The sequence below is a fragment of the Panthera tigris genome, chromosome B1 (assembly GCF_018350195.1).
Source record: "Panthera tigris isolate Pti1 chromosome B1, P.tigris_Pti1_mat1.1, whole genome shotgun sequence".
Lineage (NCBI taxonomy): Eukaryota > Metazoa > Chordata > Mammalia > Carnivora > Felidae > Panthera > Panthera tigris.
This window is the reverse complement of record NC_056663.1, coordinates 170673374-170700906: the sequence shown is the minus strand read 5'-3', so window position 1 is coordinate 170700906 and position 27533 is coordinate 170673374. Positions and strand designations below refer to the sequence as shown.

At 39.3% G+C, this 27533-nt stretch overlaps 1 protein-coding gene across 11 annotated transcripts in view; it reads left to right on the top strand.

Annotated features, from left to right (window-relative positions):
• Positions 1 to 27533, top strand: part of N4BP2 (NEDD4 binding protein 2) — a 153574-nt gene that overhangs the window by 98965 nt on the left and 27076 nt on the right. For 8 of the 11 annotated variants that reach the window (XM_042984678.1, XM_042984677.1, XM_042984676.1 and 5 more), the window contains one exon: positions 7661 to 8228. The exons of 1 other annotated variant lie outside the window; for it this stretch is intronic. In XM_042984678.1, coding sequence (XP_042840612.1) covers positions 7661 to 7838 — 178 coding nt within the window. In that variant the 3' untranslated portion in view covers positions 7839 to 8228. Of the gene's footprint in view, positions 1 to 7660; positions 8229 to 27533 lie in introns of those variants that run through there. 2 more of the 11 variants (XM_042984674.1, XM_042984672.1) reach the window with 2 other exon arrangements.

The window sequence follows — 27533 nt, the reverse complement described above, 5'->3', positions numbered from 1 at the left end:
GTGACTGGGTGGCTCAGTTGGTTAAGCATTCAACCTCAGCTCAGGTCATGATCTCACCGTTTGTGGGTTAGAGCCCTGCATCAGGCTCAGTGCTGACAGCTCAGAGCCTGAGGCCTGCTTCAGATTCTGTATCTCCCTCTCTCTCTGCCTCCCCTCCACCTCTCAAAAATAAATAAACATTAAAAAAGAAGAAGAAGAAGAAGAAGAAGAAGAAGAAGAAGAAGAAGAAGAAAGAAGAAGAAGAAGAAGAAGAAGAAGAAGAAGAAGAAGAAGAAGAAGAAAGGAGAAGGAGAAGGAGAAGGAGAAGGAGAAGGAGAAGGAGAAGGAGAAGGAGGAGGGGGAGAAGATCTGCAGGATTAAGGCAATGAGGTCACTCTGTGGCGAGTGGGAGAAAATGTGAGAAGGGTAGAACCATGACAGAGGCCCAAATAATTGTGACATATCTTTTTTTCACTGAGTTAACTTAATCATCTAAGCTCCCAGTGTTTGCATGTAGAATTCACAGTCAAAGCAGCCAACTTTATTCTTCTGCCTTCCACAAGTTTCCTCCAGTTTCTAATCTGGAGGGGAGAGAGAAGCCCGGGGCAGTATCTGGCTGAAGCTCAACTTTGAAAACAGAATTTGCACAGTATTTTGGATGAAAGAGTCAACTGGGTTCTTCATGCGATAGAAGGTGATCTGGTATCATGCAGAGGGAAGGAAGGGAAGGAAAGAGGTGACTTGGCTTGGCTTTTTAAGACTTCTTGCTCAACAAGAGCACAGGTCAGTGTGAGGATATGTGACTTTTTGATATCAGACAGATTATCTCATTGCCTGTGATCAGAGTCCCTGTTTGTAGCGCTTAGGACTTAGGCTCTTGTTGAGGCTGCTCCCGGTTCTAATGTTCTACCATTTTCTCGGCACTCATCTGGCACACAGGCCTTTTTTGAGAGAGCAACTCTATTTTTATAAATCATTTGTAGCCTAGATGTCTCCTGGATCACTCTGTCCTTTGAAATTCAAATAAAATTGCTATCACCAAGTGCCTCTATTACGAAATGAGAGCAACTGAAAAGAAAAAGACTGAGCATTTCACTTGAGCAACGAGAAAACAAACAGAGTAAATCAAAGAAAGTAACAGGGGGATGAATTGCTTGCTCAGAAATAAGTACTGAAATTCAAAAGTAGTCTTTACCTTTCTGTTGCCTGTATCATTACAAATGAAATAGACAAAAATCAGAAATAAATACAAATATAACAAGAGTTGGTCAGTAAAACCAAAAGCTGTTGCTTCAGCTATATGTAAATATCATGGAGAAGACTCTTGTAGACTCATTAAGAAAACACCATTCAGCTTTAGGCACAAAAAAGGTACTCACAGATATGGAAGAGATTCAAGAAGTATAATAAGAACTAGTGGTACTTGGGCAACATGTGCCTTTCTGGAGATTCCAGTGATTATTAACAAAATGTGGGCACACTTTATCGTCGTGAAAACAACGAACAATCTTCGTCTTCCAGCCACAATGCTGACAGGACAATGATCAGGCTCTCTAAATAACAACATAAAGTTGCCCAAGACTAAACAAAGCTTTTGAAAGGTCTGAACACAAGGCAGTCCCTGAGACTTACTAAATGTATAGTAGGTTCAATGTATAGGAAATGAGTTTCCTTTGAATGTGAACGGCACATTTGTGTCAGAAAGGATGAGACATGTTTGTGCAGCTGTTGTTTGAGAGCCCTGTCAGGGGAAGACTCACAGATGAAACATAATTACTACCTTATGTTCTCCCATTTCCTTATAGCTTGTTGAGTTTTGCAGCTGGTACTTCTATTTAATTTGCTCTGTGGCACCCTGCCCTTCTTATTTGCAGCCTTCAGTTTTCTGTCTTCAGGTGCTGAGTTTCATTTTTCTGGCAGGTGGCAGAAAGGTTAAGGCCATTATTGGGATTGGATGCATTTCTTGAGTGTTTATTTGTGGGCTATTTCAGATATTAAAACACTTTGGAAACCTACTGTCATTAAGACACAGCAAAATAACTGTAGCTAATGGTTATTGAAACTTTCTGTGTTGCAAGGAGTATTCTGAACACCTAGTATGTACTAACTCATTTAATCCTCCCAACTGCCTTCTGGGAATAGATATTATTCTTATCCCCATTTAATATTTGAGGAAACCAAGGCACTTAGAAGTTAAATAGCTTTCCTGAAGCTATACAGCATAATTAAGATTTAAACGCAGGCAGTTCGGTGCTAGAGATTGTACTCTTAATTATTACATCATTGCCATATAATTTTGATAGAATGATAGCTTGGAAAATATTGTTTACACTTTGGAGTGGCAAAATCTAAGTAATTTCCAAAATTAAAATCTTGTGCATGGCAAAAGACAACATAGATGAAATTAAAAGACAAATGACAGACCAAGAGATACTTTTGTTAAATATATAAGACCAGTTATTGATAACTTTAATATATAAACATTTTTCTAAATAAGTATGAAAAAAATAAATAAATAATTTAATAGAAAAATAGGCACAAGATATAAATCTGCATTTCAGGGAAACAATACAGATGACCAGTAAATATGTGAAAAGATGTTAAATCTCACTAAATAACATGATAACACTTTTCAGCTGGCAAAAAGGAAAAAGACTTATAGCATCTAGTGTGTATAGGCAAATAGGCACTCATACATCACTTGGAGACTTCTCCGGAATGCAGTGTGATAAGAGCTACCACAATAAAAAATATATCTACTCTGAAACTTTGCAAAGTCTCTCTTCCTGTCATTCCAGGAATATTTAATTGCTAATGCACAATTGCATGCAAGTGTTACATTGGTTTACACAAGTATAAATACCAATTTGCAGTACCACACTGGTATTTGCAATATCAAAAAAGTGAATTTGCATCAATATGGACTAAAATGATTATGGTACTTCCATATGATGGAATACTATGCTGTTTCTTAAAGGACAAAGTTAATTTACTTGTAAAGATGTCCCAGACATATTGATTGGTTAAAACACAAGTAAGTTGCAAAACAATATGTCTAGCATGACTCTATTTCTGGTATAAAGAAAAATGATATGCAATATATATATATATAACATAAAACATGCTAATATATGTACAATATTGCTTCTAAAACTTGTTCCATATTGAGAAATACAGCATTTCTACCTACTTTTCTGGGGATTTGAGGAAGCTTTTGCTTATTATAAGCTCTGTTTTCAGCTTCCACTGAATGTACAGCCTTTTGGAGTTTCATTTAGGCTGTTTTTTTACTCTGCCTTGACCCTTTCCCCTTGATTTTTTTAAAAACCTGCTCATGCCAGGCTATTGTGTATATTAGATTTTTACTGGGAATTTAGTAACATCAGGGAATTACATTGCAGCAGAGTACAATAGGTGAATTAATATTTAATATTAATTATCTTTATTCTTAAAACTTGTTTGGTCAAATCTTAGCCCCCTTCTCCTCCCCAAATAGTCATTGGTGGCTGTGGCTTCTCACCATATTGCTAGCACCTTCTCTCTTCAACCTTTCTGTTTTCCTTTGCATGCCAGCCCCAAACTCCCAACTTCCTGCTCATTTCTTCTGGATAGCAATTCAGTGATATTATTGTCATCCCTCTTCTAAAAACATTTTTGCCAGTAGCTTATCTCATAAATTAATATGTCAATTAGCATTAGTTTTAAATTATGTAGGACAGAAAACCCTAAAACAATAGTGGGTGTGCAAGATAGGAATCCATCTCTCTTCTTATGCGGATGAGATCCAGAGATAGGTGCCCCACGGCTGGTGTGGCAGTGACTGACCATCAGAGACCCAGCTTCCTTCTATCTTGTTCCTCCAAGTTCATCTCATGGCTTTCATCTCATGGTCCAAGTTGGCTGTTCAAACTTCAGTATCTAAGAAGGAAAGAATGAAGAAGAGAGTACCTTTTCCTACTAAGGACATTCCTGGAGGTTGCCTAAAGGCTGCCCACACCTCAGTAGCCAGAACAAAGCCATAGGACTATATTCGGTTGAAAGGAAGGCTGGGACATATAGCCTTTATCCTGGACTGCAGTGTGTTCAGTTGAAAATTATTTTCTATTACTCAGGAAAGGGATTTGGGGGAATAACCAGCAGTCTTGGCACAACTACCAATGTTTATCTTGCACACAAAGAAAGGCTTTTCAGGCTGAGGCAAGAACATGCACAGAGGCACACGAGAGTGCTCAGTGTGGCTGGAACTGGACATGTGGTGGCGGACAGGGCTAGCAGGGTAAGCAGGAGCCATGTTTGGAAGGGCTTTGAAAGTCAAGCTGGGAAGTTTGAGTCTGGCAGTAGGGAGCCAAGCATATTCTTATATTTGATATTAATTCTTCCAAGGATTTATATTGCATGTCTATATGAGTTATTTAATATTTTTTAATGTAAAAATTGTAACCTATGAGGTCCAATATTTAGAAAATAGAGGAATGGATAAAAACAATTTATTGGCACCCTATCTCCCCGAGACAATTCCTGTTAATGGTTTGGGTTTATTTCCTCACAGTCTTTGAAAACGTTGTTGTAATCATTGTGCGTTTATAATCCCAACTTGTTTTTCTTTTTTCTTTTATTTTCGCATAATCCTAGACTATGAGAATCTCATGTGGCCACACTGTCTTCCTAAATATTATTTTAAAGTAACTGTATAATATCCCAGTAAAATAATCTAATCATTTCTTTTTATTTTCCAGCTTTATTGAGATCTATTTGACATATAATATTGTGTCTACCTAGCCATTTCTGTATGACACTTTACACTGTTGGCCATTTAGGCTGGGCATTTGCTAATTTCTTTTACATTTTGTAAGATGTTGATAGCCTCAACTTCAAATTTTTGTTACGTGTTACTACATTACTAGAGGACATTCAGTTGCAAGTAATGCAGGCAGATAATTTTCTCACATAATAAAAGTTAAGAGGTGATGAGTGGGTCAACAATGTTCTGGTTCTGTGTCTCTGTAGTTTTCTTGGCTTTCCTACTTGTCCTAAGATGGCTGCTGTAGCTCTCAGAAGAGAGTATTCTCCTATGACAACACCCAAACATGAAAGGAAGGCATGCGCTTTCTGACCACGTCTCTATGATCTAACTGGAAAGGAACATCTTTCCCAGGAGCACTCAAGAAGACTTTCCCAAATATTTTATTGGGTAGAACTGGGTCACATGGCTACCCAGAGCTGCAAGGGAAGCTGGGAAGCCAGGAACTAAAAGATTTTCTTTCACTGTCTTTGACTGGACGTCATGATTCATCCCTTGATTTGGGACACTTTGCCCATTCCCAAATAGAGGTTCTTTTAGCAAGGAAGAGGAAATAGCTGTTGGGCAGGTAGGCATCCAAGCTAACAGTTAACACTGGGACTTGTAGTGGAGACAAGGAAAGCCACAGAAATAGTTTTTCAGGTAACATTCTCGAAACTTGCCCTGTATTGCTAAATGGGTTAGAATAGAGAGCCAAGCCCTCAGAATACAGTGCTGTGATTTCCCATCACTTTTTTTTTTTTACATTGAAACCACATCTGCCTTTTCTTTTTAATAAAAAATTTGCTGCAAAGCAAAAATGGAAGTGAAACCAATTCCATTAGACAATCACTAATGAGAATAAAGTGTATGTTTATATTACTTTATTAACAACAGCTTGTAATGTTTATCTTTCTGATTATAGAATTAACTCTGATTGTTAAAAATTTGCAGAGTACCCAAAATGAAAGAATTATTAAATAAGTGAAAAAATTATCTTCAATTTGACCAGAGACAATCACTATTATTTGATGTAATTATTTTCGATCCTTTTAGACATGAATATATTTTTTCATATAAAATTAGGATTTAATTGTACAGATACTTTAGTTTTGTATCTTTTTATATTAACAAATCTATGATCCTTTTAAAATAACAGATTTTCTTGATTTTTTACATGTCTCTCTTCTATGTATACCTTTTACTGTGTTAATGAATCAGTTTGAAATATAATTTGTTATCTGAAGGGGAAAATGCTGTAGAAGTTAATTGATCTAGAGAGTTCTCTCACTCACTGGCTGTGTGGCTTTATATAAGTTGCTTAACCTTTCTGAGCTTCAGTTACGTATAAAATGAGGTTGTGAGAATAATAATACTGGTTTTTGCTATTTTACAGTGATCTTTTGAGGATCAAAAATGATAATATACACACAAGTATTTTGTAAATTGTAAATTAATCTGAAAGATAAAAATTCAAAGTTAAAAGAAAAGTTTGTAACTTAATGTTTTCTTTCCAAAGCATTAAAAACAGCCTCATTATTTTATATTTAGAAGATTAATTTAAAAGAAAGGAATTACAGAGAACAAAAACAATCTTACTTTATATTTTGAATAATAAACACCATGGGAAAAAAATAAATACCATCGAGATAGGTTTGCTCAAAATTATAAAAACCATTTTTTTACTTTTATAATAATATTTGATTCTTCTTACAATAAAATCAATAAGTAGTCCTATGATAAAATTAAAAAAATATGTAGACAGGAAAGTAAAAAAGGAGAAAAGAAAATCCTTTATAATCCAATCATCCAGAGGAAAGAAATTATGTTAACATTTTAGTGTAAACCATTTTGTTTTTGATAAACACATGAAAACTCAAAATTTTTACTATGAAATGTTTTAATAGAAATTTTGCTTTTTAAAAGGTTTTTGTGGTTAAAAAAGTAAAAAGAATAGGTGTTTATGATTAATCTTGAAATTTTATGTATAATTTTCAGTATCATTTAAACAGAAAGTGCTCATTAAGGAGAATTTACAAAATTACTCCCTTTTCTCCTAAATGATTAAAACACTGCACAGCAATAATAATTTAGGTAATAATACTAATAATAGGAAGAAAGTAGCAGGTTTAACTTGAAACCAACTTTTGCAATCGTTGACTGCACTTGTCACAAACATGTTTTCCTCTAATAAAGCATCAAGCATTTCCCACTACCTCTTTCTTTTTGAGCTCAGACACTGCATAAGTTTCCCGGAAACCTTGTTCTTTTATTTCTGAGTATGCCTTTATCTTTCCCGTGAGAAGATAAAGCTATTTGATAGCTTAGGATATCTTTCCCAGCCACGGTTTCCATTTTAAAGGAAATTTAAGACAGAACGTCTGAGGGCGTAAGTGCAAAAACCTCTGGAATCCCTTGTTTTTGGAGACTACAAGGAAGTGGAATTTGCATCTGGTTGGAATCGTCTAAGACTATAGAGTCTGAGTGATGAGGAAGATGACTTTGCAAGGTTCAACTGTGGTTCCGTAATTGTTCTCTGAGAATCAACTGCTATAAAATCACTGGTTATTATGCAAAACACATTGCAGCTGAAGCAGTGACAAGGTTTTATGAAGAAAACTTAGGTAGACTTGCTCAATGCAGATAAAAACAACAGCAGTAGTTTTCTATCTGGTTTATATAAATACTATTCATAAATATAGAAAATTTGGGATATACAGAAAAGGAAAGAGGAAAATGTAAAAATCACTTGTGTCCTGTCACCCGGAGGTTACCTCTATTAACACTTGTAGGTGCATCCATAATAGTTGAATTCAAATTCAAGTTTTGTATTGTACTTTCTTCACTTAACAGTATATTGTGAGCACTTTCCCGTATCATTAAATATTTTTTGATTTACAGTGACCTGAAATGGCCTGCTTCTTCAGATGGAGCCGCTAGTAGCAAAGAAATGACCTCAGGACCTCCCAGAAGAAACTTGATGCTTCTAGTGCCCACACCTGTCTCTTTCGTTGTGCCCATAACTATTTTTCCTGATAAGCAAGGCCAACTGGTGTCAAGTCTCAGCTGGATGACATGATGTTCTTTTTTTTTTTTTTTTTTTAATCTACGGACCAAATTGCACTTTATAAATAAGTACAAACATTCACACAGATGTTTCGAGCTTGTTCTGTCCATGAATGTTGCATCAGTAGTAAAGTGAATGGAATTCACAATTTTGCTTAGTTGACTCAACATTTATCATTTGAGCAGTGGATATTTCTAAGACAAGAAGTTAATTGGTAAGGAAGATGGAATGTTAGTCTGAATCTGGCTTCCCAAAGCTCTGGCCAAATTATTCCAGATTTGCTAACAGATCAAATGTAACATTTTTTTGTTGAAATAAACACCAGTTTAAGGAATATGCTACTTTCTGGTGAGGTTAAGGAGGTCCCCAGCTGATTTTTTTCAACCATTTTTAATGTGTGAATGGAATCTTTTTTTTTTTTTTTTTTTTAATTTTTATTTTAGAGAGAGAGCATAAGCAGGGGAGAGGGGGAGAGAGAGAATCCTAAGCAGGCTCCGTGCTCAGTGTGGAGCTGGAAGTCGGGCTTGATCCCATGGTCTTGGGATCATGACCCAAGCCGAAGTCAAGAGTTGGAGGCTCACCGACTGAACCACCTACGTGCCCTAATGTGTGCATAGAATCTTAAAACAAAAAGGAAAACGGAAAACATGAAATTACATTCATCTAAAGCCAAATCTACACACAAACTGGGCATTTGTGCAAACAAAATTTTAAACTGCTCTATGTAATTAAAATACCACTGGTCATTTTATTTTCAACCCATAACATGCCCTGAATTCCTTATGTTTGTTATTTGTTCCTGTACGATCCATTTTATTCATTTAAGAGAGCCACCTGATCAAATTATGAACTGATAAGCCCTATCAATTCTAGTTTTGTGTAATTTTCAGAAGACAGTAATGTGCCTCTTCTATAAATCAGTATATATCTGTTAACAGCTTCCAGAACTGTATTCAGTAGTGCATATGGAGCCATTTTTACACTTGTCCTTAACATTGTCAGTACCATTATTCAATAGTGGCTGAAATTCCTCTGGCCTACTTGTATAGTGGTAATAGCTAATAAAAATAGCATCTAAAAATGACTATGTCTAGCATTCATGCCTATACACTAAGAGGAAATGAGAGGCATCTTAGAAAAAAAAGACAAATGAAACAACCATTCTTTAAGAGCACAAGGCACAGGGAGAGGGTGAAGGAAAATATTTCAGATATTTTTTGGGGGGGGATGAGAATAATGATGACTTTTGAAAATCAGTCTTCTTGGGGAGCTGGGTGGCTGAGTCGGTTGAGTGTCCGACTTCAGCTCAGGTCATGATCTCGTGGTCTGTAAGTTTGAGCCCCGCGTCGGGCTCAGAGCCTGGAGCCTGCTTGGGGTGCTGTGTCTCCCTGTCTCTCTGCCCCTCCCCCGCTCACGCTCTGTCTCTCTCTCTCTGTCAAAAATAAATAAACATTAAAAAAAAATTAAAAAAAAAAAAGAAAATCTGTCTTCTTCAGTAAGCCATGTGAAATTCAGGCAAATAGGCTGGGAGATTGGCATATCCGCCTGGAATGGGAGACCTTCCTAATAACCAACATTTAAATGATATAGCTGTATACTGTAGATAAGGGTACTAAAGATATTGGCAAAATTCAACTGGCTACCATTGCAAAAATGGTTTATAGAATCAGGCCATGCCATTTATTGCCTGAGCAATCTTGAACCAGATACTTAAGCTTTCTGTGCCTTGGTTTCCTCCTCTGCAAATGGGGATAACGATGGTACCTACCTCATACTTGTTGGGATGATTAAGTAAAAAAAAAAAAAATGTGTATAAAGTGCTTAACTGGCACATGTTAAATGCTCAATAAATAGTGGGTCAGTGTGACCATCATTATTATTATTATGAGTTGGTTAAAAAGGTCATGGGAGCAGAGAATAGCAAGCTGAAGGACAAGGCAGCTTTGTGACACTGTCTTAAAAAGCTCCTACCACCTTGGATTTTTCTACTAGGTGTTTGGCTTTGGTCATATTTCTCTCTAGATGTCAGCAGTCCATCACAAAATGACTTACAAGGATTCAGAGGAGAGACTCAGGGCAGAAAGGAGGAGAAGTAAGCAAAGTGGAGGGTTGGAGCTGAGAGGAGAGTACCCACAAGTCCCCCCTTCCAGTCTGGGAGGGCTGTCTCCCAGAGCTGGGCAGTCAGATCCCCCTCGCCAAAGTGGGCACATGAGGAAGCAAGTCTTCCAACGGTGAGCAGAAGGCAAAGTCTCATTAAACCTGAGGACGTATGCTGATGTTAAGGACCATTAAACATTAAAATCACTATTGGATGTTTTAAAAAACAGACTTTACCTCCCTCTTCTTCTGGCTGAGGTCTTTCTTAACCTTCCTATTTGAATATACATCTTGCCCAAGCTTTCTATCCCTCTTTCCTGCTTTTTCTTCTTAGTAATTAGCACACTGTAACATACTATATTACTAAATTATGTTCATTGCTTGTCTCTCCAGTAGATGCAAACTCATGAGACCAGGCTATTTTTGTGGTTGTTATTGTTCCCTGCTGTCTTCTGAGGGCCTAGCACAGTGCTTAATGAATATTATAGCTAGTGTTCAATAAATATTTGTTGAATGAGACAAGAAAGGAAAAATTTCACTTATCTTAGGTGAGTGAACAGTGTAATGGATGAACAGATGACCTCAGAAGGCATGTCTGAAGATTCTGTGATTGTTTTGATTACACATAAAAAATAAAGCACCATTAACAACTTGATTTTAAAATTTCTACATCCTTGGGCACCTGATTGGCTCAGCTGGTAGAGCATGTGACTCGATCTTGGGAGCCCCACGTTGGGAGCAGAGATTACTTTAAAAAAATTCTAGATCCTTTTAAACTGTTGAGACAATAAACACATGATATTAGAATCCTATCCATGATGTGTAAGCTTGTTATGACTTTATTCAACCAGAATTTGGGCACTGGCAAAGCTTCTCAAATTATGAAAATTAACACTTGTTATTCAAAGAGGGGATAGAGATGGAGGAAAAAATTCCAGAAGGCAAAAGTCCAAAACAAGAGTGGCTAATAATAGCCACCATGTTGAGGCGCCTGTGTGGCTCAGTCAGTTAAGCATCCCACTTCAGCTCAGGTCATGATCTCGCACTCCGTGAGTTCAAGCCCCGAGATGGGCTCTGGGCTGATGGCTCAGAGCCTGGAGCCTGCTTCCGATTCTGTGTCTCCCGCTCTCTGACCCTCCCCCGTTCATGTTCTGTCTCTCTGTCTCAAAAATAAATAAACGTTAAAAAATTTAAAAAAAATAATAGCTACCATGTTAATTTGTGTCTCCTACATTTCAAGGACTTTACAGCTTTTTTACAAAAATCCTTCCAAGATAGTTCTTATTATACCTATTTTCCAGATGGGACAACTAGAGCCGTATCCTTGCAATTAAATGGAGATGGAATTTGAATCTTGCTTTGTCTTAATTCAAATTTATACTTTCTCCAAAATGTCAGATTACCTTTGGGTACACACTTCAACCTGTTCCCTCCAGAACTGTGCAGGAGATCTGTTATTTTGAAGAGATGGCAAGTTAGCACTCACTGGTCTCTGCTTTATAACTGAAACGTTTGCAACCCCCGCTCCGAGCAGGTGTGCTGAGTTGCAGTTACCCTGTGATGTTTGTGCCCAAACTGAAGATCCCTATCAAGGCAACGAGTAAAATATGAATGTGAGAAGAAGCAGTGATGGCCTTCTTCCTCTTTTTTAAACAAACCAGAATTTCTGCATCAGAGTGAATGTTGCGCCCTTTGCAGGGGTCCCATGGGAGTTTATGCACTTGACCCAAAGACACTGCTCTTACGTCATGTCTCAAGCTCCTCTTCTGGATTTGCTCTGAACCCGAGGCACATTCTTTTAAGTTTCTTCAATGATAGCAAATCTTTGTCCTTTTCAGGTGGATTTGATTTTGGGAGACAGCCCTTTGGAGCTTCAGCCAGTGGATAAGGTGGGTGACCAAGCCAGATTATATTTGGAGTTAAAAACACGTTGTGAACAGAGGGTAGTGATTTTGGTTTTCTTTTGTAGTTTGTTAAACCGTGTCAGGAGGATATTGTAAACGTTTCTAAAAGCGCTTTGACTAATGCCTGCAATGTCGGAAAAGTGCATCAACTACCAAGTGACTGCTTTGCAGGATAATGGTCATTTGACTACATTAGCTCTGTTCCAACTGTTAAAAAAAAAAAGTACCATAACTTTAGAGCCACATCTTGAATGATTACTTTGGGTGCTATCATCTTCTGCAACAAGACCCTGCATTGTTATGAATTATGGCTTTGCAATAAAAAGAACCAGGATGTAAATGTTTGCTAGATAAACACAGTTACACAGGGCAAACAGACCAGGATAAAAATGGCAGTTGAGAATCCGGAGAACCTAATATTCACTAACACAAAAAGCAGCATGTTGCATTAAAACAGTTAAAGAGAAGATAGATGATGGGAAGAACGGCAGGGAAATGATAGTCTTTATGGTTATGGCAATAAGAGAGAAGCTAGAAGATGTTTGAAACGATATTCTTATCTGGTTAAGGTGGCTGTTGTTTATAACGAGTTAAAATGTGCAAGGAAGAAATTGTTCATGTGATTTCTAGCCTGTGGCGTTCCTAAGATATTTTAATATGTAGAATTTTAAAGGGTATTTTCTATGAATGTATTTTACACTGATGTATTATACATCAGAATTAACCTCTTTATTTTATGAAGGGCTAACATTTTGCAATCCCCATCATGAAATCTCTCAATCAGAAGGTTACGTGTTTTGGTTTAATACAGTTATCATGCAGTGGGGAGCTGGCTAAAAATAATTACAGTATGACCAATGCCCTGGGTTTCAAAGCATTCAGACAAGGTTTTAGTACCTATATCCATCTTCAGAACCCACTGAAATATTTTATCTTATTAGGTGGCATATCACAGATGAGGGTCTGTGTAAACATTAAAAGCTACCCACTACATCTAAATCATTTCAGTTAATAAGCTAATAGTAAGAAGAAGGAGAGGCATCTTACTAACCAAGGGCAGAAATAATTTAGTAAATGATTGATATCGCAAGGTCTCCAAGATTTTACTATACATTACGATTACCATTGTCATTAAGAGTCCTCTTGGGAATAAATGGCAAAACGTGTTTGCAATGGGCAAAAATACCACTTATGCCTGAGTTCAGGGTATACAGACATTTGTCTTATTATTTAAAAATCCTCAATAAAAGAGGCCCTTGTTCTTAGGAGACTGTTAAAGAGAAAATAAACTGTTCTTCTGCCATATCAGAGGGCATTTCAAATGAAGGTGTTTTGAGAAAGCAAGTCTTGACCTTAAGCGGATTGTGTTTGCCTGGGAATCTCAGAGGAGGGGTACCCAAGAGAGGAAAAATGGACCCGTGGCCTGGGGGCTCTGGCTGAATCTCCCTCCCCTCAGCGGCCCAGCTCTCTCTATTGGCGTAAAGAGCCAGGACAGCTGGATGGAGTAAAACTTTTGTCACCTTTTCATAGGCCATAGAGTTTCATTTAGCCAGCTGAGGTCTCCTTGTCTGTAAAACATATTTTAAAATGTTTACCACATAGAGTCATCGTGAGGATTAGATGAGAGAATCAGTCTATCGTTCAGCAAATGGTTCTTGCATGACTTTTCAGTGCCTAAGATATACCAGTGCGCAAGGCCAGGCCATAGGGCTCAAGGGCCTCAGTACTAGACTTTATAAGACTGTTGGTGAGGGCTCTGGCAATGTCAACATGGGTGGTATGGGAGCTCATAGGAGGTGAGTTCCTGGCATATGGCTTATAATAGGGTCTGTTCCCTGCTAGGAGGCCCATACCCATAGCTGAATTCCCCAGGATTTCCCCCACCTTGGGCCCAAGTCATCAGAACTGACGCCCTGAGAGGTTTGGATGTGTGTGTGTCTGTGGATGTGTGGTATATATGTGTATTTTAAGTCATTTGCTTCCACCCCCAACAGTATCCCTGTCTATTAACAGAATGAGGGGGAGAAAGAGAGAAAAAGAGAGATTGGGACAGAACAAAAAGAGAGATATCCAGGAAAGGAAGAAAGTTAGATAGCTCTCCCCAACCCCCTCCCACCCTTACCACGAAAATACCGTCTGGGATTAAACTCTATGTGAAGATTAGAGGTGTGGGAGAGACATTAGGAGAAACTGTTTCTCACGTCAAGAACAGGAGGAAGCACAACGCCTATATGAGAACACCGGAAACAACAAATTACACACACAGAGTGAGCCAGTCCATCAGAAGAAGAGGGGTCAGCCAGGGAGCCAAGTGGGAAAGGGCAGTCTTGCAGCCAGACCCAGCAATGCCCTTCCCAGCACCGTCCAGGATGCGACGGGAGTGCTTGGACCCGCAGACACACCCCACGTGGCCTGACCCTGGGAGTATGCGTGCCCTTTTGTGGAAAAATGCACAAGGCCTGAGGCCTCATGCTTATGGCACCTCTTGCTTTGTGTCTCAAAGGGCAGAGTCTTGCCTCACCTTCTCCTGCAGGTGGAGGGGGGTTGTCCATGCAGGCCACTGTCCCTGCCCGACTCCTCCACTTTCTCAAAGGAAATGGGGACACAGAAAACCCCTAGGTCTCTTGCTGCAAGTATGACCAATTTTGAAGTCACTGCTGCCCCGATTCTTTTAGAAGCTTGGATGAGAAAACTCTTCTATCCCCAATTTTCTGAAGGAAATCTGAAATTGATCTTCATCTCTGCACTAATTTGCCACCTCATAGCAGTGCCCGGGGATAGTGCACCCTGTATTAACCACCCCCTTCCGGCACACCCTCCCCTACTTGCACCCTGGGATTGCTTTTAGTCAAGTGTTTCAGGAGATGAAATCAGCCTGCACTGAGAAGCAATGTAAGGAACCACCTTGCAAAACTTGTCACTGGCTGTGTTTAGCGTAAAGACGGTGTTTCATTTCAGCCATTATGTCCTCTCTATGAGAATTCAGGGGCTGCGTTTCTCTTTAGTCTCAGAAATAGTCATTTTTATTGAGGGGCACTCAATTTTTTATGTGGAAGAATTTGTTATTTCATATGGTTGCTTAAAAGCTTAGCACCACATGGCATATCTTTTCTGTATCAACCTCACCTCTGGTTTTAGAATCTTTGTCTTCATTTCTCTTGGCCTCATCTTTTCATTTCTTATTTTCAATTGGTTTTATCTTGCTAAGGTATATGTATCCTTACAAGCTGCCCTAAATCTTTCGATGAACAAAACCAGAGGTAAGTAACTAAGGTATCCACAAGTTATATGTTCTACTTATCTAATGATATCATGGCGGTGATCTGGCTTTCCTCGGAGAATTTTCTAGAAGGAGATAATATACTCATCAGAGAGCTCAAGGATCTCACCCGGCAGATTGAGTTCTTAGTGCACATTAATAAATGGACACTTACGTTCATGTAAGGGTCTCTTATGGGCTTAGTGATGGTGTGTCCCTCTCTGAGAATGCCCGTCTTGCACTGTTTATTCCTGCCACTGCTGAACACTAGACATATTAATCCTCTTCCACTCCCTTGAACACAGCAAACTCTTTCCTTCATCAGGGACTTTGGACATATAAATTATCTCTGCTCGGAATGTCCTTCCTCCTTTTCTCTCCACACCCCTCTTTCTCATCATTAGAGCAGTAGCGGCACATTAGAATGATTGAGGGTGTGTGTGTGTGTGTGTGTGTGTGTGTGTCTTATTAATACCCAGGATCCAAATGAGACAAATTAAACTGAAATCTCCAGGGGTGGAGCCTAGGTACTGGTATTTTTTAAAAGCTTCTCAGATGATTCTAATTTTTAGCCAGGACTGAGAATCACGGCTGTAGGTCTCAGCTTAAATGTTAGCTTCTTACAGAGGCCCTCCTTGGCCACCTCTAGGACACAGACATTGTCACGCTCTCCAGCTCACCTTCTTCCCTGATTCCTTTGTAATAATCACTACAGTTTGTAACTGTTGCATATATTTGAATGTTTTTGTCCCTCATCTTCCACCCCTCAATTAAGACATAGGTGCTGTGAGGACAGAAAATATATCTGTCTTGGTCTTTGTGCTTTTCTTCTTGGTCTTTGTACAGTGTCAGGTGCATAACAGGATTCTGAGTCTACAGTGATGAGGATGACCCTCAAATAATACTACTGTTCTGTGGGGCCTCCTGGAAGCCAGTGAGGCTCCCTGGAATATTATGAGAGAATCTATATCGATGCTCAGTGGCTATTTTACCGCCAAAATGGTTCCACACACTTTCCTCTTCCCTGACCCCTGTGTGCCAGGATTTTTTCAAGTGAGATCTATAAATAAATCCTCATTTGGAGCATCTCTTTTATGTCTGTGTCCTCCTTTATTTGATTTTGACCATTGTGAGTGAGAGATTCCAACTTGTTCATCTTTGTGTTCCCACCCTACTCCAGCACCCGGCACTGAATCTTACACATAGCGGGGCTCCATAGCTATTTGTTGACTTGAATGGAGTTGACTTTATCTTTATGGCATGTAGATATTCTGACCAAGATTTCACCCTGGGCAGTAGCATTTATGACTATCCAGAGACTTGAGGCATGGGGGATCGTGAGCACATCATGAAAGTTAAATTTGTTGGTCTAGGCAACTTCACCATAATCTAGATGCAGATGGTCTCTACACCTGGATTGCACAGAAGGACAAAACAAGTAAATTTGTGTTTGGAGGCAGATAATGAAACTGTGAGGAGTCCGAAAACAACTCAGTCACCTACCTCATAACACAGGTGCTGGTCCAAAAAAGGATAAATTCATTGTGGGGCTGCTTGAGCTTTCGATATGGCTGAGTCAGTTCTTTCTAAATTATTATTTGATAGTTATTAATAAATCAAAGCAAACCATCCACCTACTGTTTTCCCTCCACAGTTAGTATGTTCACCAAGTTGACGTTTATGTTCTAAGGTACTTTTTTCCTAAGCTTAAATTAACTAAGACCGGTTAGAGGAGTGGACATTTTTTTTCTCCTTTCTTCTGCTTTATTTCATTTCCTTAAGGAATCATCTTGGTTTTTCACTCTTCCTTTCCTCAGTTTTACGTAGGTGTTGTGTTGGTGGGAAATGGAAAAGCCTCTTATCTGGGAAAGTTTTCATATTGTCATGGAGAGAAATGCATGTGCGCGCACGCGCGCACGCGCGTGCGCGCACACACACACACACACACACACACGCTCATAAACCCACACAAATGAAATCCCCTCTTCAGAGGAGCCAGCTACAGGAAATTGACTTATGCACAGGAACTTGCTAATCTCTATTGTCACATTCGGATTGTTCCTGCCACCTCAGTCACCACGCACATTAAACCCAACCATCTTGGGTTGGATTCTCTACCAGCTCAACTCTTATAGTTTTGGTTCTTCCAGTGTGAATCAGCTATATCCTTGGGGAGGAAGGAAAAGTTGATCCCGGAGGAATTTATAACAGCGCTTGGGCAGCTTTTGCTTTTACTTACCTGCACTGAACAAATTAACTTCCGGAGTCAGTCATTTTGGTGTAAAGAAATTTCTTTGGCATTCTACAACAGGTAAGACTTTTGCTTCTTTAAAAATAGTTCCTCGGTGTCAAAAGAAATCTCTCCAATGTATTTAGCTTTACTCTAGGCTAAACACAGTAATTATCTTTTTCTATAGTTGTAAAGTATGGTACCATATTATAGGGGAACGGGGACTTGCCCTGGTATCCAATCCCCCCGCCCCGCCACGCACCATCCTAAAAAGATGCATATCATTTTTGAAACTTTACAAGTTATAATAGTTGGTTTTTGGTTATTCAGATATTCTCTTAGAGAATTCATATGTTTATTATTGACTATGACTGAGTTCAAATATTTGGGTAGTTGAAATATCACCCTATGTTTGATAAGTAAACTTAAAGATCCTCTCAGTTGTATAAATAAGAGCTTTAAAACCTTCTAAATCAAAAAAGAAACCAACCCAAATCCAGATGATGTGGATTTGGAGGTGGAATTTCTAGCTTGTCTGTTTCACCTATTGCCAATGCTTGAGTCCTCTTCCTACAAGTGGTATATGAAGCATAAGTATTTATTTTTAAATTAAATTGAATTAAATTAAATTTAGCTTTTGAGGTGGTTTGATTTGGGGACATGCTATGAGGTACCATCAATAGCCTGGGTTATAGCTAAATGAAGGTAGAGAAATCACTAGTTTAAGGTACTTCACTAAATGAAAGTTGCCATTGAAATATTCAAGCAAGCAACAACTAGTCAATAATCATTTATTGGTTCCGAGCTGGTGCTGTGGAGGATATAAGAAAAATATAAGGAAGTCTCTATCCAAAGGAACATATAATCTAGTAGTCATGGCAAGAGGTAAAATTCAGAGGGGAATTGAGTGATGACTGGGGTTACATGGGTGGTAAGTTATAAGAGTTCCAAGAAAGGGGGTTTGAGGGTAAGCGAGAATGGTCTGGAAGACATGGCTTTGGAAAAACATGAGATTTGAGTAGATGGAGAGCGTGGAGGTTAATTCACATGGGAGGATTGTGTGGGCAAAGGCACAGAGGTGAGACTGACGAGAAGAGCAGTCCAGTTGAGGAGACTGGCCCTCAAAAGAGGAAAATTTGTTTTACATATTGGCAGGAAATAAGCTTGGAAAATTCAGGTGTAGACAAGTTATAGAGGACCTTGAGAGGCTGCTGAACAGAACTGACTCCATTTAGTCTTCTTATGCCATTAGGCTCCTTTTCTGAGCTTTCATAGCACTCACAGAATTCCAGGTGAGTGGGAGCCCAGAGATCCCTGAGTCTTTTCATTTTGGGACTACTTTTTATCTTCTACTTGCCTTCCCTTTACTGTCTTCCTTTACCATACCATTTATGCTAGGAAAGGTTTGTGTGGCTCAGGGATCCTGTAAGACCTCCATTTCTGGTTACTACAGGTCAATCATCAAGTATTAAAGTGGCCTTCCTCTTAGGAGAATGATTTGGTTGACCAAGCAAGCCTATAGTCTTCAAAAGCCAACCCCAAAACTCCATGAAATATGTGTTACTTCCTTCACATGTCTGACTGAGATGCTATGGATCTGCTGGTGTTTTTTTCCTAATGATTTGGAGCACTTTTTTTTTTCTTCTGAAGTGTGAAATATTTGCATCCATATAATAGCAAAACTACAGTATGGTGAATAAGAATCCAGACTTTTGGAGCCAGATTATCTTGTGCTGAACCTGGTGTTATTGCTTCTGAGCTGTGGGAACCTAGGACACATTACTTCACTTCTTCAATCCTCAGATTAAAAACAAAAATCTGTAAAGTAGCTCCAATAACTGAAAATACCTATGTCAGAGTTGTTGTAAGGATAAAAATGAAATATAAATGTGTGCAGCATTTAGCTTAGTGCCTGGCATAAAATAAACTCTGAAGAAATGTAGCTATTATGATTGTTACTAAGACTTGGCTGGGGACAGGAGAGTGAAGATGATATGGTGTCTGGCTGGGAACGAGATAACTGCAAAGTAACTCTTTTAATGCCGGTGCTCCTTTCAAAGGAAAATGGGGCTGATGGGTGAAGGCTGGAAATTAATATCTTTTGAGCACCAAGTATGGAATAGGCATGGGGTAGTCTGTTTTATAGCAATAATATATATGAAAAAAGGAAAACAAGATTTGAAACTGATTTAAAAAAAAATTTTGATGTTTTCATTTATTTTTGAGAGACAGAGAGAGACAGAGTGTGAGCACTGGGGAGGGGCAGAGAGAGAGGGAGACACAGAATCCGAAGCAGGCTCCAGGCTCTGAGCTGTCAGCACAGAGCCTGATGCGGGGCTTGAACCCGCAGACCGTGAGATCATGAACCTGAGCCTAGGTCGGATGCTCAACCGACTGAGCCACCCAGGCGCCCCAGAAACTGATCTTTTAAGCTGTTCCATATCTGATTGTCAGACTTATAGGACAACTATCTGAGTGACTGCTGTGTTATTTGTGGGCACCTGTGGCTGATGTTGCTTCCTGAATGCTTTGGGTGGAATTTTAGAGGTGTTTGGCATTAGAGGCAGAGAGTGACTCTCCTTTCTTGGCCAGCTTAAATTAAATTATTTTTAATTTTATTGTATTCTAATTTTAGTGCTAGCAAGACATAGCCAAAAACCATTTCTATTCAAAAGTTGTGACCATTTTGACAAGGAGTACCCAAAGTACTTATCTGGATTCTAGATGCTTGGGTGTGGGTGAAAGCTAAGATTGAAAAATGTCTTGCTTGCTCGTTCCACTCTCCAAACTAGAGAGTTTTTTTGGGGGGAGGGAGGTTAGTAAGCCCCCTTTTAAAAAATGCAAATATGGCCAATATGTTCATTATGCAAGGGATTTCTCAATTATATGTGCAGATTACCTTGGTCAAATAGTAATATTGTTTCCCTTCTAGAGCCCCACTAATAACAAAAGGGAGGAAGATTTGGGGTTTTGTGTATGCAAAGGGGTGGGCCCAAGTCAAGATAGGGTGCGAAAGGGGAGCATGACAGTGGTGGGTGCTGGGATGGGGAGTGCAAAGGAGGGCATCTGAGATGGAAAGGGTGAATAGAGGCAGGTTCGTGCCAGAAACAAAGGCTCCTCCTACGTGGTTTTTAAATCATTTGACTCAAACAGCTGCTTGAAGTCCCAAGCAACCTCTTGGTATTTTGCTTAAGAAGATGTACTGTTCCCTGGATGTGGACAGTTGTTCAGAGATAATGTGATTTGTTTGGTTCTGGCCTGGAATTATAGTTCCTAAAGCTGGCTGGACATCAAAACCACTTGGGGAGTTTTTAAAAAACTAGCACTTCCCAGGTATCACATAGAAGCCCTGAGATTTAGTCCAGGAATCTGTGTGATAATCAATACAAACCCTTTCCCCCAGGTGGCCTGGAGGCAGTTGCTCTATAGGTGAGCATCTGAGAATCATTAATCCAGAACTCTTCTACTGGGGCACCAGGCACCAAGATGGTAAGTTATGTAAGTGCTGAAATGGTGCAAAATGATCCTCCCACTGTTGTGATTAATCTCGACACAAGTAATTTCTGTTGTTTTGAATTTATTTCTTAGGAGAATTCCTGGGGATGGGTTGACAGAATTAAAGGTGTGAGCATGTTTAGAGTTTTCATCAACCATATTTACATTCTTAACGCTCAAGTGGTAGGGTGCCACTTTCAAAATTCTATAGTGTTAAATACACATGGAGGCTGTTCATTATTACTCAGGGAAAGCCCAAAGAAAGGAATTTGCTTTCGAGGGAGAAAGTGCCAAATCATTCTTCCATTTCTCTTTTCCAGTAAAACAACGCTAATGAATTACGTTTGGAAGAAAATTTCAAAGTATTACAGAACGCTCAATTGCTTCTTAGAGCATAAATTGGAGTCTTCTTATCTCTACATTTAGTTTCTTGTAAAACTGTAGTCAGCAATGACCTCTTCCCCATTTCGTAGAAAAGAAAACCAAGGAAGAGAGTGGTTAAGTAACATGCAGTATGGTTCTCATCACATTTGCCATGAGAACTGAGTATAGTCATCTACTCAGTCATTGTTCGAGTTAATAAATAATTGAGTAGTTGCTATAGGTGACCCCGTGAAAAAACACTAGTAAATGAGTCCACAAAGAGAGTATTGTCCCAATTGGGGGAGGGTGGGTGGAATTAATTGACTCAGATAGACCTCCTGCTCTATTTTTTTTTTTTTGCATTATGCTTTATTCATCATATATTTGCATAACTTGCTAACCTAAAAGCATGGTTATTGTTTGTGACAACAGATGGGAATAGGGTGAATTTTCAATGGCTTCGATGAAAAGAAAAAGCCGTGCTCTTACAAAATATCAAGTGAGATATTTGTAGCTGTGTGCGGGAGCCTGCCTGCATTTGTTTGCAAGAGCTGCCTGTAATATTTCCAGAAATTTTGCAAGCCAGTTGTTGAACACAGACACCAGGAAAAATTAAATTCTATAACTCACAGTTAAACAAGTTATGTTAAAAATAAAGGCAATAAATACTCAAAACTCATTACTTCCTTTTTATTTACTACATTTTACTATTATTTATGTCCTTGAACTTATTTCAATAATAGTGTGCTACTGAGGATCTCTTTCCAACTCTGCATCAAATTCGTAGCTTGAAACTGGCCATGGTAGGAATATTTATACCATGAAAATTGGCGAACACCATAAATCAGGCTCCCTATACTTTTTTTTTTGAGGAGAGGCTGTTAAACATTTTATCAGCATGCCATCAAGGAACTGTGTAAAATACAAATATGGCAACTTGGCAATGTGTCAAGAGCCATTAAAACACGCATACACTTTGATCTCTTAATTCTATCCCTGGGAATTTATTCTAAATAAATAATTCAAAGAAGGAAAAAATAACATGCAGGAACACATTCACTGTATTACCATTTATAACAGCAGAATCAGAAAATAACCTAACTAAGCAATAATGGTTCTGGTAGTGTTAACCCCATGGAATACTTTGTAGTCATTAAAGGTAATACCTATGGTAGTTATATGAAAATATATTGGTATAGTGTTAAATTAGAAAAACAGGACTAAAAAAAACAGGATGAAAAATCTCACTTACATTCTGATTTTGTTACGAATGAAGATTAAATGTGAGTGTAAAACAGTGCATTTGGTGTGTTAGTATGGTGAAATGATAGAATTTTGTTTTTATTTTGTTTATTGGAGTCGTGATGTGTGTGCATTTTAAAAATGTGGAGAAAGCCTGTAAGTAAGTGATCTTAAGTAGTTTTAACATTTAACTGGAAGGCTGAGCAGTTTTGTGGACCAGATGAGGTTTGGCTTTGACATGCAGATGTGTACTATGATTCTCTGGGCAGGGTATTGTAAAGGGAGTTTGGATGAAGCAGTCTGGAGTGGTAGATGCTAAAGGGCTTTCTTTTTTTTTATTTAAAATTTTTTAATGTTTATTTTTGAGAGGGAGAGAGAGAGAGAGAGAGAGCATGCAAGTAGGGAAGGGGCAGAGAGAGAGAGAGACACAGAATCCAAAGCAGACTCCAGCCTCTGAGCTGTCAGCACAGAGCCCAGCACAGGACTTGAACCCATGAACCATGAGATCATGACCTGAGCTGAAGTCAGATGCTTAACAGACTGAGCCACCCAGGCGCCCCTAAGGGTGTTTCTTTGGGGCAGCTCATGAAGGAGGAAGGAATGACTGGATGGGTACTAAAGACTTGCTAACATAGACTGCAGAAGCTGAGAAATAACCCAGAGGAAAAAAACCCAACTGGCAAAGGCCAGAGAGAGAGGAGAGGGCATTTCTTAGGAAAAGACAGGGAGATGCTGATTTCAGAGATGAACATGATGGATGTGAAAACAGTTCTGTTTAGATCTGAAAACAAGAGCACTCCAGTCAGAGAGGAAATGATTCTTCTAAATCGTGGGTTCTCAAATTGTAGTTCATTTAAGGGTCACTTGGATGGATGTGGGGGTCATGTTAACAAATGCAACTTCCTAGGTTCCACCTCCATGGATTCTGATTCAGTTGGTCTGGGGTTGGCAGGAATATGCATTTTTAACAAGTCTTACCACGCCATAAAGCTTCTGACACAAATGGTCTGCAGATCATACTTTGAACAACACTGCCAGATTAAAGGTAATAGTTTGGATTGGCCGAGGGAATGTATACCAATGTGTGTGTGTGTGTGTGTATGTATGTTGGGGGGGCGGTGAGGCTATTACCTTGAGGCTTAGGATCTAAGGGCTTATGACATAAAGGGGTATGACAACAGAGAAAGCCCAGAAGAGACAAGTTATTGTATTGAATCTGTAGAAACAAACTAAAAACAGGAGGTGTACTTATGCTACTCCTTAAAGAAATACAGTTTGTACCACCGAATTCCCTTCCACTGTGAAACGATTTTTGTCAGGCATTTGGACCAACTGGAAGCAGCTGTGAACAAGAGAACTACAAGCAGGTGGTACAGAGAGGAATGGTCATAGGGAGAGTCTAGGACCCACAAACATTCGATTTCAGACCACTGGAAGGTGGTAACTAAGAATAAACGCGAGTAGAATAAGTGGGGCTGTGTCCAGAAAATATTTTGGGCCCCAGTGTATGATAACATTACATTAAAGAAAGAAAGAAAGTCTGATTTTTGATGCAATGTAGTACTCTATATATAGGACTTTATCACTCAAAATAGTAATAACACTTAGACATGTGCCATTAACAACAACATATCACAAAATAAACATATTAAAAGTAAATGATATTACAGGGACAGGAGCTATGGTACTGAGATTATCTGTTTCACCTGGCTTTAGAAGGACTTTAGTGATTGTAGGAAGCTCTCAAATAGCCTTTAATATCTTCCAACTTAAAATTTTTTTAAATGCTTATTTATTTCTGAAAGAGAGAGAGAGAGAGAGCGTGAGTTGGAGAGGGGCAGAGAGAGCGAGACACAGAATCTGAAATAGGCTACAGGCTCTGAGCTGTCAGCACAGAGCCCGACCCGGGACTCGAACTCCAGAATAGCAAGGTCATGACCTGAGCCAAAGTCAGACGCTTAACCTATTGAGTGAGCCAGGTGCCCCCTCTGTATACTGAAGGTGATTCTTTTACTTTAAAAATGTTTCACATTCCCTATCACCAGGGCCACTAGTCTCTTGGGACATAGCAGGATAAACCAAGAATAAATCACAACTCTTCTTAGCACTGGAGGCACAACTCAGGGTCTATTGGATGTGTAAGGGTGCACCTGCCAACTATCCTATTCCCCACTTAACAGAGTTTTTTCATGGACTGATTGGCTTACACTTCAGAGCAGTGTTTCCTAATCATTTTTTTGCTCACAAATTCCTTTGAGAATCTGTTGAGAACCAAAAGCCTTCTTGAGAAAAAGCACAGAAATACAGGAACGTGTACATTTGCCATATAATTTTAGAGGATTTGGGGGCCCTCTAAAACCCACCCATGGCCTCCTAGTAGTCCAGAGTCCTCATATTAAGAACTCTTGCCTCTGAGGTTGTCAGTACAGTAGAGGAGGCCCTGCAGAGGTTGAGAAAGTTCTCATTATTGCTGATGCTGGATTTAGCTGCCAAAGAGAAATGCTGACTCTCCAGTTGATCGATAAAATGAGGGCAAGATGGCAGAGATGGGTGTAGTTTTATAGTACTGAATCCTCAGCTTGAGTAAACGTGTGCGGCTGGAGAGTATATATGACTCCTGTTCTAAGCCCTTAATGCTGCATTCTCTTAAGTGAAGCCAGAGTTAGTTCCCATTTGGGAAAGCAGTCTCTCAAAATTCTACTTTAATACTTGTTTATAGTCACGTGTTTCCTTTCACGGTACAAGAACTGCAGGCCGGTTGTAAATACTGATATGGCCAACTCCAGAGTATGGTTACTGGTGTGGGGCCAACTGATGCCCCTCAGTGAATACTGGATGCCCAGTCAGGCTGTTTTTTGGGGTGAAAGGCAGTAGCGGGTGTGTAATATGCTTGGTTCCGAGTGTAAAATGTAGGTTTTCCTATCTGAAGCTGAACATCTGGGCCCTGATGACTTTGGAGATAAGTCCTTTTCCTGTACAGCCTTAAACCACAGAAGCCCAGTTGGCTGTCTTTTGTTAGTGGGTACCTCACTTGCAATTTGGGGAACTGGGTGTTTTCGGAGGAAAGGTCGTGCCTTTGTTAATCTCTTGTCCGCTTGGACTGTGATAGAGGCTCAGGCAGGGTCTGGAGATTTACCCGAAACCCAACTGTTTAAATTAGCCAATTCTGCTGAAAGCGATAAGACCATGTTATTGTGTCATGTTCGTAGAGTGGGCAGATACAGGACGGGGAGCGAAAACGCACACCATCTTCAACCGTCCAGAGGAAAAGTATGTGCAATTGGCTAGATTAATTGTGAAACAGAGTCAGACTTCTCTTGGTCTAGCATAGTGTAAGGATTATTCATCTTTTTCCAGGTAGAAAAAGAAAATCTATGACAAATATATTCAAGTAATTAGTGCAATTCAACGTCTACAACCAGTTTAAGTATTGTACACCCATGACTGGGTCTCCTGCCAATTTCAATTCAATGTAGTCAATGTAGTCAATTTACTGTAATTTAGTACATTTAATGCATTTTAATAATAATACTGCATCATGGAATACTCAGTTACAGCCCTCAAGACAGAAATAGTCATGTACGCCAAAGGCTTATAGCAAACGCTCTACCTCTCCTGTCTCCTGGAGACTGCTCTCACTGCTATGTCCGCATGCCTAGCAACCTAGTTGCTGATGCAGGGAACTGACTGGCACACATGTCTTCCTTGATGCTTTTGCTTTCTTTCAGAGGATCCATTCTTTGCAGCAGGACCCCTACTCTTCCCTTGCTTTCCCCATTGGTATTCCAGCTGTTGTCTCCTTAAGCCCTCCTGAACACATAAATCCGAATGTGAACCTTCTTCTCAGCTGCCACAGAAATTTTTTTCTGTCTTTGTTCCAACTGAAAATGACCTCAACCATGATCGAGAAGTATAAGAATGTCTGTGATTGTTCCTTGTAACAAGGAAAAGGAAAGCCATATATTTGAATTCAAATTTAAATGATGTAAAACCATTGCCATCAACTACAAAAACCTTTAAAGGATTTAGAAATTCCCTTTGGCATACTTATTTCGGATAAAACCTGATTTTTCTTTAAGCTCCAATATCTTTGGTCAGCAACTGGCCGAAATTTATATCAGTAGTCTCTCCCTCTTCTTCTGCTTGTGATAAGGGAGTAGAAGAGGGTGTTGGATGTACATACAGGAAATAGGAGGGGAAAAGGCAGAAAAATCTTACATGTTGACAGTACCACAATTTCCTACATCTTCTAGAATAATATTGTCACTCTATCCCTACACACAGAATGTCTGGTAATATCAGAGAAGTATCTGTAGTAATGTGGGCTTTAAAAAATATAATGGGGGGCACCTGGGTGGCTCAGTCGGTTGAGCATCCGACTTCGGCTCGGGTCATGATCTCACGGTCTGTGAGTTCGAGCCCCGCGTTGGGCTCTGTGCTGACAGCTCAGAGCCTAGAGCCTGCTTCGGATTCTGTGTCTCCCACTCTTTCTGTCCCTCCCCCGCTCATGCTCTGTCTCTCTCTCTGTCCAAAATAAATAAACATTAAAAAAAAATTAAAAAAAATATATAATGGTAATAATGTTCATTATAGCAAATGTGGCATATAACTTTTACTTTAAATATATGTGTATATGCTTTACTTGTAAGCATTTAATTTAGTTTTTACATTTTAAAAATGCCATCATGCTAGTGCTTTCCCTCCAAAACGTGCACAATATGTAGAAAGAAGCTCAAAAGTGAACATCGCTTCCTAGTGTATAGGAAGCATTTACCTAGTGTAAACATTGTATACCTAGTGTAATAGGAATACAGCTGATGCTTAAATGGATCATTTGAATTAATGAAGGGCAAGTAACTAGGGTATCTTTGCTGAGTCCTATAGCTGTCTTTTCTTTGTTTCCATCCTCTCTGTCTCAGGAAAGGCAATTTCTAAATGTGAATTGTGGCAATGTTTCTATTAAATTTTAGAGCCATAAGAACACATGGATGGTTTTTGCAAGACGGCAGGGGAGTTCTATGTAAAACTTGGATCAGAAGTTCAAAACCCAAACCAGTAGTTTCGGATTTCCCCAAGGGCTACCCGTCTGACATGTATGTCATCCAGGAAAGACCCAA